The 21,522-nt window shown below is 33.1% G+C and overlaps 1 protein-coding gene across 3 annotated transcripts in view; it reads left to right on the top strand.

Moving 5' to 3' along the window:
* LOC111045555 (AT-rich interactive domain-containing protein 1B) overlaps positions 1 to 13,413 on the top strand; it is a 52,148-nt gene extending 38,735 nt beyond the window's left edge. For all 3 annotated transcript variants that reach the window (XM_039439943.1, XM_039439941.1, XM_039439942.1), the window contains 6 exons: positions 437 to 762; positions 1,743 to 1,905; positions 4,058 to 4,215; positions 6,240 to 6,501; positions 9,234 to 9,422; positions 11,447 to 13,413. In XM_039439943.1, the coding sequence (XP_039295877.1) occupies positions 437 to 762; positions 1,743 to 1,905; positions 4,058 to 4,215; positions 6,240 to 6,501; positions 9,234 to 9,422; positions 11,447 to 11,470 (1,122 nt within the window). In that variant the 3' untranslated portion in view covers positions 11,471 to 13,413. The remainder of the gene's footprint in view (positions 1 to 436; positions 763 to 1,742; positions 1,906 to 4,057; positions 4,216 to 6,239; positions 6,502 to 9,233; positions 9,423 to 11,446) is intronic.
* The last annotated feature ends 8,109 nt before the right edge of the window (positions 13,414 to 21,522 follow it).

Here is a 21,522-nt window from a genome sequence, read left to right as displayed (position 1 = left end):
TGAATAGAATATTTTTGCTTTCAGGATTCAATCCGTAAACCATTTTTCCTCTCTACATGCTTTAAAAACATTTATAATTTAAAAAATCTTTCTGTCATGGAAGAGGAAATTGATAAATTTATTCATTCATTCATAAAATAGGTACATCATCAAAATGATAGGGAGAGGAAAAATAAGGTAACATTGTGCTATTTCTCTCCCAAATTTAGATAAGGTTACACATGGGCCTAGTCCAAAACAGGTTAAGTCTTGTTGTTCTTCACTCCATAAAATTTCCAATCCTTAGATATTTTCACAAAGCAGATTTTCAAATTTAGATTCTTTAAAGCCAAACATAGAAGAAATACTTTACATTATTATCACTAAAATATAAAATATTTACATATTGAAGGACCGAAAAAACTTGGAATTGAATAATAATTTATTTTGTTGTCAGGATCCAATCCGCAAACCAATGCTGGTACACCTGGACAAAGCGCTGAAGAAGGACGCAACTGAGCTGTTCAAATTGGTGCAGACCTACATGAGTGACCGCAAGGCCAAGGTGGGCATGACCTTGAACTCGGTTGCCCTTGAGATCTGCTCCTACGGCTACGCCAAGCCCGCGCTTCGCGACGAGATCTACATTCAAATTTGCCGCCAAACCACGGAGAATCCACGGCGTGAGAGTTTGCGGCGCGGCTGGGAGCTGTTGGCGATCTGTTTGTCGTTCTTTCCGCCGTCGCCCAAGTTTCAGGCGTATTTGGACGGGTACATGAATAGGTGAGTGATTCTAAACTAATTGTACAGTATTTCAATATTTTTTACATTATAATGTAAACTTTTTTCACTAATTGCTCTCACATTTCACAAATCCTCCACAGAAACATTACTATTTACTTGAAAAACATAAATAGCTATGAAAAGGTTTCTGAGTGGCTGATTTTCCTGGGAAAGACTTGACAGAAGCAATCATAACGTCTACTTAAAGATGACAAATTAATAAACATCAAGCTTCAATAATGGATTAACTGACAATACTAAAATAACTATCTATTCGGATCACTGCGGTATGATTGTACTACTTTAAGGTGCTGGGGATCTGAGGTCATGCCTATTTATACAAAGTCATAACATATTTAGTTTGCGTACTTCATTTTTTTATTATTTTATTTCACGCTAATATTTTCTATATACGGCTTTCTTTGTATAGTTAGTTTACAAAATTGATAGAATAATTCGCTTCTTAATGAAAAGTAGTTCTTTTTTTTCTCAAAGTTGTGCAGCAACTCGTGCCCACGCAAAGGTTTAATACCTATGTAGGCACATTTCCACCAAAAATTTAATTATTTTTCAGTCTGTTACATTGTAGTAAATCATTGGGTATGATATAATATTATAGAATAACTCATTATTTGGATTTTTTTGTATATCTTTTATATTCTATGAAGCATTGTAACATTCAAAATCTTGTAAAGATTGGAAATGAACACATTTTTTTTACTTTTTCTTGACTTTGACTTTCAAAGTTTACATTAGTAGGTTGTTTGGACGGAACTATTTAAATCCTAGTCAATTATTTTGATGATGTACTTATTGTATGAATGAATTTTCTATTCGCTTTAGATTTATTTGAAACTTCAATTGAGCATTTTTATACAGGATTGGTGGAAGTTATTGAAACAACTTGATATTTCTAAATATATTTTTTATATTTCTTAATATTTTTGGTAAGTTACTAACTCTTGACTGTTTGTTGCCAGGCATCGAGATCCGAGCTTTGACTTCCCAGAGATCGGAAAGTGGCCTATACACGTGCAGGTGAGCCACTATGCAAGTGTGTCATGCAAGCGGCTGGAGCGGGGAGGAGTGGGTGGAAAGCGGCCACCTCGCAAACCGACGCTGGACGAGATCGATCAGGCCAGGGTCAGTTTAATAGATAAATAGCCACTTTAATAAATTAATATTGATATTTCAGGAAGTTTATGGCTTGAAACTCATCATTGGTTTTTGTTCATTCATTCTTTTATTTATCAATCAATACAATTAAAAATCATTATATAGATATGACTTGACAAGAAGAACAGGCCTAGCCCAAAACTGCTCAAGGGAACGCGCCAACTAAGCTCCCCGACAGTAAAGCTCATTTTAAAACCACTTTCGAGGGGATTTACTGACAACGTCAACTGCGCTCCTGAGAGAGGAGCTTTACTGACGGGGAGACTAGTTGTCGTCTACGGTCCCGACAACTAGTCCCCTCTGAAACAGTTGGGGATTTACTGTCTGGGAGACTAGTTGATGCTAGCGTGCAAGGAGCTTAGTTATCGTCACCGAACCCGACTTTATTAAGATTGAAATTAGGACTCGCTGCCACACAACCCTTTACATTTCATATTAGTAAAAAATACCATATTAAAAAAATGAAGATTAACTTTGATCAATCATAATTAATCAAAAGATAATAGTTACAAATTAATGAATAGTTATTCAAAAGAGAACAGTGACAAATCAATGTAGAATTATTCCTAAAATTCACATTACATGGAAAAACAAAAATATAACAGTATAAAGTTTCAATCTAAAGTTTTGAGTGCCATAAGTTGAAGACTAAACAGTAGATCAGAGTTTTGCTTGATGATATATGTTATATTCTATACATACATGCAGGAATCACTTGCGAAACGTACAAACTCATTCTGAAAATGCTTGCCAATTCAATAAGGAACATTTCCAAGTCAGTTGAATTCGGAAAGAGAAATAGTTTATTTTTTCATTTTATGTTTGCAGTGATAGAAGTGACAACATCAATAAGCTTTTCTTCTAATAATCGAATTCATAGAATGTGTGAAACAGTGTCTGTGATTGTACTACTTCCCCGCCTGCTTCAAGCTGGTTTCAATGTTTAATAGGGTATCAGCTGTCGGGGAGCTTAGTTGTCGGGTACGATCATGACAACCTGACCCCTCATAGGCCTATCCAGAAGGGGATTTACTGTCGGGGAGACTAGTTGTCGTGAGCGTGTGAGGAGCTTAGTTGTCGCCGACAACTGAGCTCCTTCGTTCTAGTAGGGGATTTACTGTCGGGGAGACTAGTTGACGGCAATGGTGTATTTTGCCAGGTGATTTACTGTCGTCTGTGATCAAAATAGCGAGGAGATTAGTTGTCGGGGAGATAGGTTGGCGGCGTCCCCTGCTTAACTCTCAACTCAAATTTTATAAATATTAGAATTTCCAAAAAAATAGGATATATTACATTCCTTAATCACAACATCAAATTAATGATTGGGAGAGAATCAACAGGATAAACCCAAAACTGTTCCTCTCCCTAATTTTGATAAAAATAGTTCAAATGAGGTTATGAAAACACTTTTATAAAGATCACAAAAAATTTACAGTCCAAATATACATTATACTAAAAAATTTCCACTTCCAAAAAGTTCAGTCCAATTACAATCATAACAAACGGAAATCAATATTTACTTTGTAAAACATTATGATTATAAAATCTCTCACAATCCAGTCTTATCGTCTATATGGTCTTATTCACTGAACTTATTATAGAAGAGCAACAATTACTAGTAATAAAGGACAATTTTCTTTATAAATATTTTTGATCGAGTGTGAATAATGGTATAGTGAGGTCCACGTTATAATGGAAGTGTTTAATTAACATTGGTGTTGTTAACCTTGTCTATCACTCGACAAAGCAGATAGCGCTAAACTTTTCTAGTTCCGCTGCTCCGCAAAATTTTAGAGGTATAATTAATTAATAAAATATTTCATCTCAATTATGAAAATTATCATTATCATTGATGAATGAAACATGAACGTTGTGACGGATGAAATATCATTTATTATTTTAAACAAGAATGAACAGTTAATATTACATCACATATACCGGTATTAGCTATCCTCTATAGAAGACAGTGACATGACAAGACATTGAATCGTTAACGCTGCTATCCTATATTTCAATATAACTTGGTTAATGTAACGTGGACCTAACTGTAGGCAATAAGATAGTACTTATTAATTTCCTGTATAAAGTAGTAATGTAGAGTTTTCCATTTTGATTTCAGATTCAGATCTTCAGACCGAGCATGTTTGGTTCTACGCTGGAGGAGGTGATGGCGATGCAACGGGAGAGGTTTCCGCACTGCAAGCTGCCCTGGATTCAGACCACTCTGTCCGAGGAGGTGTTGAGGCTGCAGGGGGCTCAGACCGAGGGCATTTTCAGGTATACATCCACTTTCAACTGTCAGCATCATCCCATTCAATCAATACTGACACTTGAAACAGTCAGCATTTCTCATGAATGACATCAGCACTAGCTTCCCTTGGAAGGAAATGTGATTTCATGGGTCATATCATTATTTATAAGAGATAATATAATCATGATTATCATTTAAAATATGAAAATGACACATAACCTACCTAAATTTGGACTGTCATAAATTATAAATGGAACCGTTTTGGGCCTGAGCCAGTGGTACTTTTCTAGAATTTGTGTTTTGTAAAATCATTAAATAAATATAGAGAACGTTCTGGGAAGTCGATAAGTGGTGGATTGTTCCAATACTGGTAAACCCACAGACTTTTTTAGTCTATGTGGGTAATTACTATTTCATGATCAGGGTATTGGTATGCTGCACTTTCACCGTATAATACATTTTCGTATAATATTAATAGATCTATAATTTATAATAATAATATCAATAATAATAGTATTTAGTAATAGTAATAATGGTTTTATCAAAGTAATGGGGATAATTCCCACTATTATGTATTGCGTTATTTAATTAATTTGAATTTTTTGTAGTTACTATACCCTGTGTATGTATTATATTCTATAATATGTTGTATTATTTTATGGAAATAAATAAATTCAATTCAATTCAGATTGTTCCATGTCACGTGACTACCGATCATGTTATTGGTGTAAAACTACTTGCTCCCATGGAACGCCACTTCAAAATCTTTGATTCAAGCTTTAGGCGCAAACTTTTCAGGTATACATCCACTTTCAACTGTCAGCATCATCCCATTCAATCAATACTGACACTTGAAACAGTCAGCATTCCTCATGTATGACATCAACACTAGCTTCTCTTGGAAGGAAATGTGATTTCATGGGTTATCTCATTATTTATAAGAGATATAAGGAACGTTCTGGGAACACGGTAAGTTGTAAATTGTTCCAGTTATAGTGGTAGATGGAACACTAGAGCACAGTTCCTTTGTTCTGTGTCACGTGACTACCGATCATGTGACTGGTGCAAAACTACTTTTTCCCATTGACGCTACTTCAAAATCTTTGATTCAAGCGATCCACCAATGAGAGCTCTTCGATGTGGTAAATTGTGAATACACCGCGGTCACAACTTACCATAGGACTTATTTAACGGTAACTGGATTTTGGAACATTACTGTCAAAATGGTTCCATGGGACACGACACTTTTCACCGGTAAATTGTGACTGGAATAATTTACCGTGTTTCCAGAATATACACTTGGTTTTTATCTTCCATAAGAGAAGAGAACCTGTATAAAAAATTGAACCCGAGAAAGTGTGACGTCACGCCAAATAAAATCGACGATAAAAGCTCTGAACGGCTGACAAGCGTACACAGTTCCATTCACTGTACTTTCTCCAAACGGTGTTAGGGTCAAGTGGGGTAATTGTAAACACATTTGGCATGTTCCATAATTTGACCTTATATAAAAGACTTATTATTCAGCAAAGGTTGAATAATTTTGTGTCTTTAGGTAGTTTAATATTTACATTTCAAGTAACAATTGTAGGTTTTATTTTATGGTGTTCAAACATTATATATAATATATATATATATATATATATTATATATATATATATTATATATATATATATATATTTATTTATTTATGATAGTCTGCATATTTACAATTACCCCAACGTTTTCGGGTTAATTGTATTATAATTATAAAGAAAATATTGGTCAAGAAGATATCCCATGGTAAAGGGCGTTTATATTCCAAATTCCACTTCAAGCTCAAGTCTATAGTCCTTGTAGTTATTTTTCCGTGAAGCTATGTGACGCTTGTAGTCTCTCATACTGTGCTCTTACACTCTCACTTGGTCAAACAGTAATAATAGACAGTTATCGTCTCAAGTTAACTAAAAATCGGCTTAAAATTTTGAACATAAACTATGTATACCATGGAATTTCTACTGATGCTATATTTTCTCTGTGATTTTAGTGAATGGTTTGTGTTTTATCACAGGGTGTCAGCTGATGTGGACGAGGTAGTGAGCCTGAAGCAGGCAGTGGACCGGTGGGAGCGACCGACCGAATGCACCGACGCACATACACCCGCATCCCTGTTGAAGCTGTGGTACCGTGAGCTGTACGAGCCTCTCATCCCCGACTCGGTCTATGCCGACTGCATCCAGTTCCACGATGACCCCCAGCGGGTGCTGCTCATCGTCGAAACACTGCCCGAGATCAACCGACTGGTTTTGTCCTATCTGGTGCGGTTTCTACAGGTTAGACCAGTTCAAACTCAGATTTAATTATAATAAGTTACAAGTTATTTATTTTAGAAAAAATGATACAAACAAAACAACTTGTACAAGTAATAGAAACAATAGAATAGTAATTATACTATTCCTTAAGAATAATATGTAAGAAGGCCCCTCTCACTCCACGCAGAGATTTATTTGTAAGTATGGGACTGTTGACAGTGCCATCATTGTATTAAGGTGCGTACAGATTTACGCACCGCGAACATGAGCAATTCACTTTTAATTAGCTGATGCCAAGCTTTTTATATCTATATCTTATACCGTTTCTGTAAAAATACAGATATAGTCAGCTGATTAAAAGTGAATTGTTCATGTTCGCGGCGCGTATATCTGTACGCACCTTTATACTGGCATGCCTAGCACCAATGAAAAAAATAAATAGTGAATATGTGATGAACAGTAATATACATAGTTATGAAACTAGGCATAGAAATAATATTAGAGTCAATATTATTGTCAGTATGCAGGATCTCAAAAGAATTGGCAATACATGTCTATAAAACTTTCAATGTTCTCTCCCTAATGAGATAAGAGAAATTGACTTTGAGAATTTTAAACGATTTTTAAAAATTTACTTGTTGGAAAATGTTTATATAAAGTAGATGTGTTTTTCTAAATACAATTTTGAAATTCATTTGTGTGAATTCTTGTTTCTGGACTTGAGAGTGCTATGCAATTGAATTAGAAAAAAGATTATAATAATGAAAATAAAATGTGATATTACTGTAAGCTTGAACTGACGTTATGACATTTTTATGTTTTTGACAATAAATGATTTATTTATTTATTATTACACTACCTACATAATAATCAAGAATGCTAAAATAACATAGATTAACACATCGGCGTATGTGAATATAATAAATAATAGTAATGATAATTATGATGATAAATTTCCCCTCAAATACCTACATTGAAGAGTCATCTATAAACGCGAAATAAATTATCATGCAAGTAAATAAATGGCGTCCGCATGATGGATTACCAGAGAGAAAACTATAGTTTGTGTAGAATAAGTTGAGACTTGGCCATCCATCCGAAAAGATAACAGCGTTGCAAAATCGTGTAAAATTGCAATATTCTCAAATTTTTAATTTAACTACAGAATTGTATGTAGAATATCATCCCCGATATTCCAGTATTGTTCAAAAAGTTTCAGGGTTGAAGGAATGAAAGGAAATCTAATTTTTTGATTAAATTGAAAATATGGCAAAAATTTGTTCTTCTTCATGACACTTCTATCAGAATTATGAAGTGTCGTAATTAGTATGAATTTCATAACAAAATATCGGGGAGAATTTCTCCTTTTAATTGGTGTCTGGATCATTTTTATCCAACCTCTAGTTGTTTTTTTTAATTGATGATTAAGTTCTTCAATCTCGAGACATTTTGAGCAGAAAACATGAAATTATTGTCATGCTCTAGTGAGGTCCACGCTATAATGGCAGTGTTTGATTAGCAATGGTATTGCTATCCTTGTCTGTCATTCAACAAAGCGGATAGCGCTATCTCTTTCTCGCTTTGCTCTACTGCCAGGTCGTCTTTTACCAATGTAGAAACAATGTAGAATTAACAAAATATTTCATCTTAATCTATATAAATAAAAACCGAGCCTCAAATTTTGACATTCAATAACTTTTTTATGTGTCCACCGAATTTGATGTTTTTTTTTAGTTGTGCTCGTTAAGTTCAGGACCAGGTTTATGGTCTATCAAATTTATAGTCCGACTTCAGGACTCTTTACTCTCCTACAGTCCTTCAAAATTTACATGTAATCCTTATGGGAGAAGATTTTTGAGCTGGTCACACACAGATATAAAAATTAGCTGTTTTAATCATTGCGTCACACAACAGCCGTCGGTAGATAGTAGACAAGAGTGTGTGCTGCTCCATAACCGCCCATCTATTTTATTCTAAACTCCCCAACTAAAAGCAAAATGACTGTTCTGTGTGTAACCATCCAGCAGTACGGCCTCAGGTTAAAGACTTGCATGCTCTAAAGACATTGCTTTGTTTCGAATAATTGTGCTGTCTTCGGTGTTCAGAATTAATTGATTTTTAGTAAATTATTTATTTTGCAGTTGGAGAATTATCTATATAAATAAAATGCCGCATCGCACCTCCTCAGGTTTGCATCCAGCTAAATTTTGGCAAGAGTTGCATTAAACTATTTGGCGGTACTAAGTTCGCCGGGCCAGCTAGTTATGAATTTTTACTATGAAATGATTGAAAAACATAATTTCTTGCTTAATAGAATATAATTGATTATTTTAAACGAAAATGAACAGTTAATATTACATCAATAAACCTACCAGTATCAGCTACCGTCTTTAGTAGGCATTGATAAGACAGAGGATCGGTAACGTTTTTCTCCTATATTTCTCCACTGTCATTATAACGTGGACTTCATTATAGAAACATTTTTTTCAAAAGATAAGTGGGTGGTGAAAGCAAGAAAGCTTCTCAGAAATAATTGAAATTATTTTTCCAATAGTCGAAAAATAGTAATTTGGTATTTCAAGTACGGTACACATTAATTAAAATGTGATGGCTAATGAGAGTTTTTGATCTTTTTGTAGATTTCCGCGTGGCCGGAGGTCAAAAGTAGTCGAAAAATAGTAATTTGGTATTTTAGGTACGGTACACATTAGTTTAAATTTGATGTCTAATGAGAGTTTTGGATATTTTTGTAGATTTTCGCGCGGCCGGACGTGGTGGCTCAAACGAAGATGGACGCCTCTAATCTGGCAATGGTGATGGCTCCTAACTGCCTGCGCTGCACGTCGCACGATCCACGTGTCATATTCGACAATGCGCGCAAAGAGATGGCTTTCATGCACACACTCATTCAGTGCCTCGACACCTCTTTCATGGACAACATGGTATGTCTATCATTAACTAACTATAAACAGAACTAGATTATGAACTTGAAATCGATTGACAATTCACACACTCATTCAGAGGTGCCTCGTCACCTCTCTTTCATGGACAACATGGTATGATTGAACTACATTATTTACAACTAATTAATTCAAAACTTGCTGATGATCTTATAGTGTTACAAGAGAATGAGGATGACCTTCAGGTCAAGTGCTTTTTTCAAGTATAATGAATTATGCTGCAACTACAAATTAACATTCTCCAGTGGGAAAACAAGAGTAATTGCTTTTAATGACAAAGATCCGATAAGAAGAAAAAATAGTAATATACAGGGTGATTCAACGGGAAATTTTGAAAGTTGTGTTGGTAGCCGTGGGCGATTGCTACCACTGAATAACGTATGCCAGCATGTCAACGAAACCTTGCCATTCAATTATCATGGATGTACTTCGTCATACACTGTACGAATATCGATAGCAGCTGTACACCAATTGTTTGGGGAACGTGTAATTTCGAGAAATTGTAACATTCCATGGCCTCCCAGATCCCCTGATTTGACAACTTTTGATTTATTTTTGTGGGGTCACCTTCAAAGCAAAGTGTTCCTTAATCGACTTGTAACAACGGAAGAATTGTAAGCCAAGATTCGAGAAGCGATTTCAGAAATTCCAGTTGTTATGTTACATCAAACCATGGACAATATGACAAAGAGACTACAGGAATGTTTGCGTAGAAAAGGAACACACCTGCAACAAGATGCCATCTTCAAAAAATAAATATTACGGTATTTATTTTAAAATGGCATTATTTTTAATATTAAATTATATGAAAACTTCATTATAAGATTTGTTTTTCTTGAAACTATTTAACTTTAAAAATTTCCCTTTTCTCTGAAACACTCTGTATAATATGTCTATGTAATCTTTATGAATGTCCATCTTTGAACAGGAATAACAAATTATATACTTTCCATCGAGACACCTTCTAATAGAGTGATTGATACGTAATCTATATTATAGTAAAGGAAAGAATTGGCTTATATAAAATTCACGAATGACGCATCATCACGTCTACTGAAGTGATCAACTTGAAATATTTTGCATACAGATTCTCAATTTACCGAGGATGGTTATAGGCCTATTTGAAATTCTTCAAGATATCAGTAGGTCAAGTTTTCAATTAGACCTTTGCGGAGCACTGGTTACCTGCTAGTTAACAATAACATTTTAGAGCAAGTTTCCTTTTTCAAATATCTTGGCTGTGATACTCGTATAACCATGATGAAGATGCATAGGTTCCAACACATATAAAAATCCATCGAAGTCTATGGAATAGTACATCCAAGAAAACAAGGATTAAGTTTTACCATAGAGAAACAATAGCGTAAGTAGATATCCCATGGTATAGGGAGTTTATGTCGTAGCTTTTACTGTTATCTCAAGCCGATTACTGTCGATTATTGTCAATTTTTACTGTTTTGTTGGGGTGATAGTGTATGAACGGCACAATTTGAGAGACTACCAGCGTCACACAGCTGCATAGGAAAGAACTACGTGAACTATCGGCTTGGGATAACAGTAAAAGTTGCGACATAAACGCCCTATACCATGGGATATCTACTGAGGCACCTGCACTATTGTATTGAAGCGAAACATGGGTACTTTTCAAGCGTGATGAGAAGAGGTCACAAGCATCAGAGATGAAATTCCTCCGTAGAACAGAAAAATTATGGATGTAGCAGAGAAGGTCGCTACAGGAAAAACCGATCTCGAATAACTGAGACCCTCTCCTCAATATTTTAAAAAATCAACTAATCACTGAGATAGTTGATAGCTATCAGCAGCTTCAAGATCACTTTCCTACGATTTGGGCTTGAGCAGTTAAAACATTTGTATTGATGAAGTAGTTATTAAAAAGTCAAGAAATTAGATACTGTAATAATAACTACTGTGCGTGTTCTTTATACTATTTGTTCTTGTTCTTCCATGCTAACACTTGTTATTTTCTTTTGCATGTCATCCTATAGAAGAGGATACACGAAAGGGATTAACGAGAACTGGAGGAAGCAAATGAGAAGATTAGGACGAAGTTGGGACGCAGCCAACGTGCAAATCACGTCACGTCACGAGTCATTTGATACCAAAGCAAATAGTTTCTATTTATTTACTATGTAAACAATTATTGTTAATATAGTAGTTAAGAGGTTAGCCTAATACTAGTTGAGAGTGAGAGTACTTGGTACTGCCTAATCGAGTATAAATGTAAGCGCTTATGTATATAGTATAAGCTCAGGTATGAGTGATATCTGTTTTATGTATGCTTTTTGTATACATACTTTTACAAGCTTAGCGTGGGAGTGTGATAAAAACATTGCATAACTATTTACATCCATGTAAATATTATAGGCAGCTTTCAATTCTATCAAATAGTTCAAGATTTGTAGTTTTGAACTTACAATTCAGTACAATCCATTCATAAATCCTAAAGTTATTTGTTTCAAATATTACTTCATGATTTGTAAGTTTCTAACTAGAATTTATAACGTAGTCTTGTTAGGTCCCGAAAAAACTACTGTAGATGATTTTCTACAAAAATCTATTGATTCGAATTCAAAATATAGTAATTCGAATTTACAATTTTTCATTAGCCCATTGTTTTTTGAAATATTTGATTATAATTTCTAATTGGAGTTTACAATGTTTGTTTGTATCTGAGAAACATTCTGCAAATCATTTTTCACTGAAAATGATGTGTTTAATTTGTATTTTGTTACAAAAATTTTTGTTTTAATATTTGAGTGGAAAGCCGAAGATTTCCAGCTTAAAGTTGAATTGGCACATACATTTCCCAAATATTTTGATAATTTAATTTATTCCTTCTGATTCATTTTCTCTGTATTTTAGTTACAGATCCAAGTTTTTCTTAAGAGGTTCTTTTGAAATCTCAAATTCTTGAATATCAATTACATGATCTGAATTCACCATCTCATAATGTCAGTTACATGATCTGAATTCACCATCTCATAATGTCAGTTGAAAGAAAATTATTGAAAACAAGATGGTAAATATTTATCGAGGTAACGCCCGATTATTTCCTATCAATTTCCTCATAATTTTGATATTTTTATAATTTTGTTTATAATACCTGTCAAGGTTTATTTCATCGTTAATATTAAAAACAGTCGGAAGATCAATACAGTAATTGACCTAAACATGCAATAAAATCTAAAAGAAAATGAAAAGTGAAGTTTTCTCAATAATATCATCAAAATATGTTGAAAAGACTTATATTCTCATTTCACATTGGTAATATCTCTGCCCAACTTGCCAAAAATTACAAATTGTTTGTGTTCAGTGTAAGAGTATTTTTATGTGAACTATTTTCTGAAAATCATCTTTCTCAATTGATAGCTGATTTTCCAATCAGAAAGGAGTGTGAATTTTCACTTTATTAATGACATATTGAATTCTCTGTGATGTTTGACATACAGAATGTTCATAAATCCATGTTTTTCAAGTTGAATAGCATCTGTATTTCCATTTCAAAAGTTGAAGATTGATAATTTCTGTATTTGCAAAATATTCTAAGTTGATTTTCCTTGCTCACTGCTACAAATATCAGTCAACTTCTACCAATTATTATTATTTATGCATGATATTTGGAGCATTAATTTTGTATTCTTTGAGAAATGTGGTGAGAATAATTCACAAAATTGAATGAATTGTCGAATTTCTGAATTTCATTTTCTTGCCTACAAGAATGTGTTTAGAGTTTTCCTTTTCTCCGAATTGATAAGGCTTGATCATATAATATATTTATTACAAAACTCTTGAAAACCTATCGAAAAACTTGTATTTCCTATCTTCAATCAAACTACTAATAAAATTGTTATTCATAGGTAGTTGTATATTTGTAAAATTTCCTATACTAGAAACTCCAATACCAATATCAAACATGATTCTCAATAATAGTTGAAGAAAGTGGTAGACTTGTCAATAATAAATTACGGAAACATCTTTGCAAACAATAATACTATAAAATTAGTGCAGCAATTAGAATTATTATATAGTAATAATTATATTTTTGTCTATTTTTTGTGATTGTAATAGTTGAAAAAGAGATGGGAAAATTGTTGTTAGAAAATTGTATGTGTATTTCGCTCAGGGCTGAGTTGTACGTACTTTATACTTAACAATATTTATGATTCGTAATCATAATAAAAATTAGTACAGTAATTTGAAAAGACACAATCAAAAAATATTATAATTATTAAATCTCCATCAAAATAGTGGATTACGGTTAAAGTTTTTTATAATTTCTAATTTCTGTTCAATTTTTACATAAAAAAATAATGATAATAACTTCATTATCTTACTGTTGAACGTTTCTAATAATTTAACTTTCTTTATAAGTCTTCTACTAATAGTTTTGTATTTAGAAAGATGATAAAATAATTCTATTGACAAGTAATTAGTTTTTTGTGTAATATTTTGAAATAACTTATACAATTTTTGAGAAGTCTGATATAATTTTGAGATTTCTTCTGAGCAGCTTATTTATTTATGTAATAATAGAATAACTGGCCTAATTTAATGTAGTTACTAATTGATCTCATTAATCAATTGCAAAAACCCCTTGTAATATTAGAGTCTGTTATTTTAATTAAACCCCTAATCAAGACTTAATTTATATTGTAAAACATTTTGTTCATGTTCAAAGCTATTCATTCCTTGTCAAATAGTTAAGTTTGAATAAAAAAATGTGAATTCTAAAATTTACAGCGACATTCATGTCGCTATTCATTTCTTGTCAAATAGTTAAATTTAAATAAACAAATGTAAATTCTAAAATTTACAGCGACAAATTTAGTATTTTACAAAACCTACAACTTTCAACAAACAGTGTTTTGTTGTAAAAAATATATTTTTCATTTATAGGCCTACTAGATGACCTGTCATTCACAAGTAATCTCTTTCAAGTGTATTCTTTCAATTTATCTCAGTTGACTTGAAAAAAAAACTTCTAAACTGAAAGTAAGCTGAACAATCATTATTTTTAATATGATGTCCAGTCATGCCTGTCAGGTGTTCAATAATTTAAAACTTGAATAAACACAGCTAGTTGATTATGTCCATTTTTATAGCTTAAACAACTTGTGACATCTTAAACATTGATGATTTCGTATGTTTTGGCTTTCAATTCAATTCACAATTATTATTAATCTTTGAATATTTCAAAAGATAGTGAAGTGAAGAGTACCCTTCTATTATTATGGTTTCACTTCAGTTTATACTTTGTAATTTCTAAAACCCTACAAAAAAGCCCAGCTCAAAACTGCTATGTAAATTTTGCAATCAGGTTGATTTTGTTTACTAACAGTTTTGTGTTTTATCTACTAATATTGTGCGTAATATATTATCAAAAAATCAATTATTTTGTCAGTCTCTAATAATATATCATTCATCTTAAGCCGAAATTAATTCAGATTTTGTTAACGTTGTGTTGTATTTTAAATTGATAATAACGTGTAGCTTAAACTTGGATTGAAATTTCAAAGTTGTATTGAAGTGGTTACTCTTAGTTATTGATAGTAGTAATAAACCAGTCTGTATTTTTCTATTTTTGAATACCATAGTCGTAGTGAATAAGTTGAACTGAGATGGTATTTTTCTCAATGAAGCTGTAGTTTTAGTGAAATTGTGTTACTTATTTGAAAGGACTGAAATCGATTGAAGTGTAGTTTGATTTAATGTTGTGAAGATATTTCAAACGAAAACAATTCATGATTCAACGTTTTTCGACTGGTTTATATTTCTCTTCAGTTCTAAGAAACTTTTGATATGACAAAGGTATTTGAAAGTCTTCCTTTATTCTAATATTGAAGTATCAATTATTAAAAGAAATACTAGTGTAACATTTTTTACTAAGACTCAACTTCTTAGAGGAGGCAGCTTCATCTATTTTTGTTTAGCTTCATTAGTGTTTTTCATATTGTGATGATTTGAAATTTTTGTTTTTTAATTTTCTATTGTTACTGTTGCTTTACTGAAACTTTTATACCAATGAGGAGAGGAGTGTTCGTTCAATTTTGCCTCTATGTTGTCTTCTTTTCTTGTCATCAACAGTCATTGTTGAATCAATTATTATAGTAGTATGAAGTTACCAGAAATTGTTTTTGAAAACAATGTAAAAGATTAAAATCCTCATCCTGACATCAATAAGCTAATATTTTATTATGCACTTTTATTTAATAAACGATTACATTCTTTCCAAAACGATCTTATATATTTTTTGAAACTTTCCTATTTCACATGACATTCCTCTTCGATCCTTCTGCTGCCCTGGTAGAATTTTGGCCATTTCAAATTTTGAAAAGGGACAGAAGTCACTAGTAAAATGTTAGCGCCTTGCTAATTTATATGATTGGCAACCCGCAATACTAACTAATCAATCCACCTCTTCAATACTTCTGCTGCCCTGGTAGCACTTTAGTTGGTTAAACTTTTTCTACCAGGGAGTCAGAACTCATTAAGAGGTAGCTGAATAGTTTGCGCCTTGCAACAGCAAGCAACCCGCAATACTGATCAATCTACCTCTTCAATACTTCTGCCGCCCTGGTAGCACTTTAGTTGGTTGAACGTTTTGTACCAGGGAGTACTTACTGAAGTACTTTACTTACTTCTTACTTACTTAATTACTGAAGTACTTACTGTACAAGAAGTACTTACTTACTGATTTTTGCAAAAGTGGTCAAAAATCAAAATCTCTCAATCAAATCTCTCAGAGGAACAATAATATATGTTATCATAATTATGGCGAAATTCAGTCCTATTATTTGAGTTATAAGCGTTTGAAGATGAGTGATTTTTCTGTACAAGAAGTACTTACTTACTGATTTTTGCAAAAGTAGTCAAAAATCAAAATCTCTCAATCAAATCTCTCAGAGGAACAATAATATATGTTATCATAATTATGGCGAAATTCAGTCCTATTATTTGAGTTATAAGCGTTTGAAGATGAGTAATTTTTCTGATCTGAGAGTGGAAGATTTTAGTTTCAGTAAATAATACCATAGAGAAACGATAGCGTAAGTAGATATCCCATGGTATAGGGCGTTTATGTCGCAGCTTTAGCTTTTACTGTTATCCCAAGCCGATAGTTCACGTTGTTCTTCTTTCTCATGCAGCTGTGTGACGCTGGTAGTCTCTCATACTGTGCCGTTCATACACTCTCACCCCAACAAAACAATAAAAACTGACAATAATCGGCTTGGGATAACAGTAAAAGCTGCGACATAAAGGCCCTATACCATGTGATATCTATTTACGATATTCTTTCTCTATGATAATATAGGACTTAGTTTATCTGTGATAATACTCACTCTGTATTGTAGCGTAATGTCTCATTAGCACAACATGTGTTAGGTCAACCTCTATCCATAGCCCGAATATCAACAAGGCCTTAACGCCTTGCAATACTTGGCAGTGGTTTAGCTAATAATTTAGTCAACAGCTAAACTTATTTTCCTGATGAAGTCTCCTGAAAAATGGTTCAGGTACGGTATGAGAAAAAGCTTGAAATTGTAGCAACGTAATTTCCTCCAAGGAGTTTCTCGTGTCTCTTAACAGCTATCACTTTGTGGTAGGTATTATAAAGTTTGAAAAAATCACAATTGTTTAGGCAACTAAAATTTGTGTAGGATGTAGGACAATGAAAATAGATGAATGGTAATTGGAAAACAACAATTTGTCAACGATCCTTGATTTAAAATAATATGTGATTTCAACAGCATTCTTGAAATTATTCTCAATATTCCACATCATTTAAAAAATATATATAGTACCTAAAGAGGAATACTGTATTGAGAAGTTTTCAATTTACATGTGAATGAATAAACACATATATATTCAACGATAAATGTGATTTATTTCATTTTGAATAATCACAAACAGAAAAAAGATAGCATAAGGAAAGATTATGCTATATCTTTCTCTCTATGACACAGTACCCAATTTAATCAACCAATATTTAATTTTAAATTTGTTTAATATAATAATCACTAAATAGTGGTTGACAACATTAAGTTGTGTTTATGGAGATACACCACATCATCACTAAAAATAGAACTGCAATTTTATTATAGGTGAGTATTTCTCGGAGAATGAAAATCGTCATTTCGTAAAGTAAAGTACATGTATTTCCGTGTATTGATCAACAATAAACATTGGCTAGCAAATAGAACAAATTAATGAGTAATAATTGTAAACTATAAACAGTAAGGTAATTAACATAGACTGAGGGCTTCGCCTCCAGTTTATGTGACCTATAGTCCGTACAAAATTACTTCAGACTTGAAGGAATATGCAGCGCAGAGAAATGGAGGAAGATCAGCCAATTACAGTGATTAATAGAGTCATAAGTAGAAGCGCAGTTGCCAATTTGTCAGTCGTCTGACTGCTTTCAGACAGGAAAATTCGCATGTGTAGCATGAGCACATGAACAGTCACTAGAAATTGGAGAACGCTGGCCGCTTCAAAAGGGTAACATAGCGCCTCTGCATCCTTCCCGCTGTATGCTTTCTCTGCTGCGCATGTCCATTTCAAGTAAGAGGTAATTCTGCACAGAGTATAGTGAGCCTAGGAGGGAGGGTTTCAGTTCCTCACGATCTCAGTTCATCACGTGCCTATTTTTCAATTCAATCTATTTCACCAAAACACAAAAACTTTACAAAGATGTGACAATCAGAAAAAAAACAATAATTACACAGGCCAACAATGAAAAAACTTTTTTACTGAAAATATCTCTTTCTTATGTTTTTTAGGTCGCTGAATCCAAATATGATGCTTAAAAAGTCGTATCACCCACCATTTATTCACATTTCATAGATACATTTTTAGATATATACAGATGTTTTACGAATTTTACAGCTTTTTTATAGTTAAAATAAAATTGCAAATGTAGTTCTAATGTACGTGGATGATGTTGGTAGCACTGCTGAAACACATTCTAAACAGCTGATGTATTTTTATACTTTCAACCTAACCTCAATTTCACATTTCCTGTACATGTGCTCAGTACAATGTCTACTCGTGGTTGTAAAAATTCTGCTGACAGTTTTTGTTACATTTGTGGTGAGTTTGTTATTAAAAAACACCAAAGAAACATTACAGATTTTGTTAGAAAAGTTTATCTAGCATACTTTGGAACCAAACTTGGAGACCAGGATAAATCTTGGGCGCCGCATAAGGTATGTTATGTATGTGTTGAGGACCTCAGAAAATGGTCAAAGAAAGCCAAAAAACATTTCAAATTTGCTATTCCTATGATATGGAGGGAACCAAGAAACCATTCTGATGACTGCTACTTTTGCAGTGTTGACATAAGTGGTCATAATTCTAAGAACAAGAAGGTAATAAACTACCCTAGTCTTCCATCTGCCATCAGACCAGTAGGGCACAGTGTTGACTTGCCAGTTCCAGAACCACCAAAGGACCTTAATTCAATTGAAATAGAAGTATTTTCTGATGAACAGTTGGAGGTAGAAGAACATGATGAAGAATTTCAATGTGTTGCAGAAAATTCAGAGCCTAAATTGTTTACTCAAGTCGAGCTTAATGACTTAGTTAGGGATCTGGGCTTAACAAAAGAAAAGGCTGAGCTGCTTGGCTCTAGGCTAAAAGAAAAAAACTTGTTGGCTGCTAGAACCAGCATTCATGTGTATAGGAAGAGAGAACAGCAATTTTCAAAGTATTTTGAACTTGAGGAAGGTTTGGTGTACTGCTCAGACATTTCTGGTCTAATGAATGAGTTTGGAATTGAGTACAAGAAAGAAGATTGGAGGCTGTTTATTGATTCATCCAAAACTAGTTTGAAGGCTGTTTTACTACACAACAGTAATGTGTATGCTTCTGTACCTGTTGGTCATTCTGTATGTATGAAAGAGAGCTATGAAAACCTAGAAATAGTTTTGAATAGAATAGGTTATTCTGCTCATGGTTGGATGATATGTGGTGATTTGAAAGTAGTAAGCATGCTCCTTGGTCAGCAAAGTGGTTTCACCAAATTTCCATGTTTTCTGTGTGAATGGGATAGTAGAGCTAGGAATCAACATTGGTGCAGAAAGAACTGGCCTGCTAGGGAGTCTTTAAAGCTTGGTGAGAAGAACATTCTACGCAAAAACCTTGTAGATCCGAAAAATGTGCTCCTACCACCACTACATATTAAGTTAGTTCTCATGAAACAATTTGTAAAGGCTTTACCTAAAGATGGGGCATGTTTCAAATATCTTTGTCAGAAGTTTCCACACCTTTCAGAAGCTAAACTCAAAGAAGGCGTCTTTACCGGACCTGACATTAGAAAAATGATGTTTGATGATAATTTTGAAACCACAATGACCTCAAATGAAAAAGAAGCATGGGTATCATTCAAGCAAGTTGTTGTCAAGTTCTTAGGAAATGATAAAGACCCAGAATATGAATCTATTATTGCAAACATGTTGAAAAAATTTGAACAATTAGGATGTTTGATGAGCTTGAAAGTTCACTTTTTGAACAGCCACCTCGATTACTTCCCTGACAATTTAGGAGATTTTAGTGAGGAGCAAGGTGAGCGTTTTCACCAGGATGTTAAAGTGATGGAAAAACGTTACCAGGGCCGCTGGAACACCAACATGATGGGGGATTACTGTTGGTCACTTCACGGGAAGTTCAGCAAGCAATTCATCGCAGAAAATGCTACACAAGAAGCTTCAAGGAAAAAAGGGAAAGAAAGTATAGACCAATTCCAGTTGACAAGTGAACCTTGTATTATCACTCCAACTACTATTGTTCAACATTTAACTGTAAAAAAAAACCATTTTAATGATTTTACATTGTGTTTCGTTTATTTCCCTATATACAGTATCAAGATATTAGACTATATAATAAAATTCATTTTGCTTGGAAACTGTGGGTGATACAGAGAAACTAAGGCCATATTTGGATTTCCCACATAAAAATCTATAAGAATCAGCTATTAAAATGGAAAAAGTTTAGGAGTAGAGACTTACCGTAACTGTTTCTAAATCTTAAGCTAATAATTTAAAATGGAATATTTTTATTCAAACAATGGTATATTTAAAATAAATGCTATTAATTGTGAATTAATCCAGACAATAATGAATAGTTTTAAAAGCTGAAAAAATTTTTGAACTCATAAAATATTAAGATGCAAATAATAGTTGTGAAGTATCCAGTTTTTAATATTTATTGGTACAAACTTAATAGACCATAATTACTTAATAGACCAAACTTAATTTTGACCATTTACTGAGAATCAGAATGGAAGTTGAATCGTTCAGTTCATCAAATCTTATGGCATAAAAGGTTATGTTGCAAAAGGTAAAAGGGAATGTTGGAGAGTTAGGTTTTTGCTTTAAATGACAATAATATTGTGCTGGGATTATTTGAATTATGGTATAACATACCATTATAGAGTTGCTGAAAGCAACGGGAACTTGACGAACTGGGACCCTCCCAAACAGCTGATTTGTGATCAACTGAATCCGTGATGATGTGAATGTTACCCTACCCGCCTAGGCTCCTCTCTCCAGTATTTCAAGAGTTACATAATTATCAGGAAATTGTAATGGATAAATCAAATTAAAATAAATTTGCTTGACACGAAGTTTGTAGAAAATAAATCTTATTTTTAGATTGATATAATGTAAGAAGTAATTGTTTTCAAATATAAGTAATGAGTAAGGTTTGCTTTTTGTTTCTTACTGTGCTAATTCTATAAAATAATCAATATCATGTTTCAATCTTTCAAGATTTTTTCTGTGAGTTACGTAAATTCTATTTTTCGATTTGTTCTCATTGTGTTGATTCCATGAAGAGATGAGATTGAATTGAACTAAAATATTCATACATTTTTATAATTATCATTTATCACGTCCTATAAAACAAATTAAACTATAAATAAGAATTAAATTACTAGACATTCAAGATTTGCACACTTGAGCACAATCTATAAATTATTCAACAGTTTTGGGTGATTGCTTATTTTTCCTTTCCTTGTGTTGCCTTGTCCAATAAATCATCAACAAATTAAAAAAAAATAATA

Source organism: Nilaparvata lugens, chromosome 13, assembly GCF_014356525.2.
Source record: "Nilaparvata lugens isolate BPH chromosome 13, ASM1435652v1, whole genome shotgun sequence".
Lineage (NCBI taxonomy): Eukaryota > Metazoa > Arthropoda > Insecta > Hemiptera > Delphacidae > Nilaparvata > Nilaparvata lugens.
The sequence above is the reverse complement of the archived record's forward strand: the minus strand, read 5'-3'. Positions and strand labels throughout refer to the sequence as shown.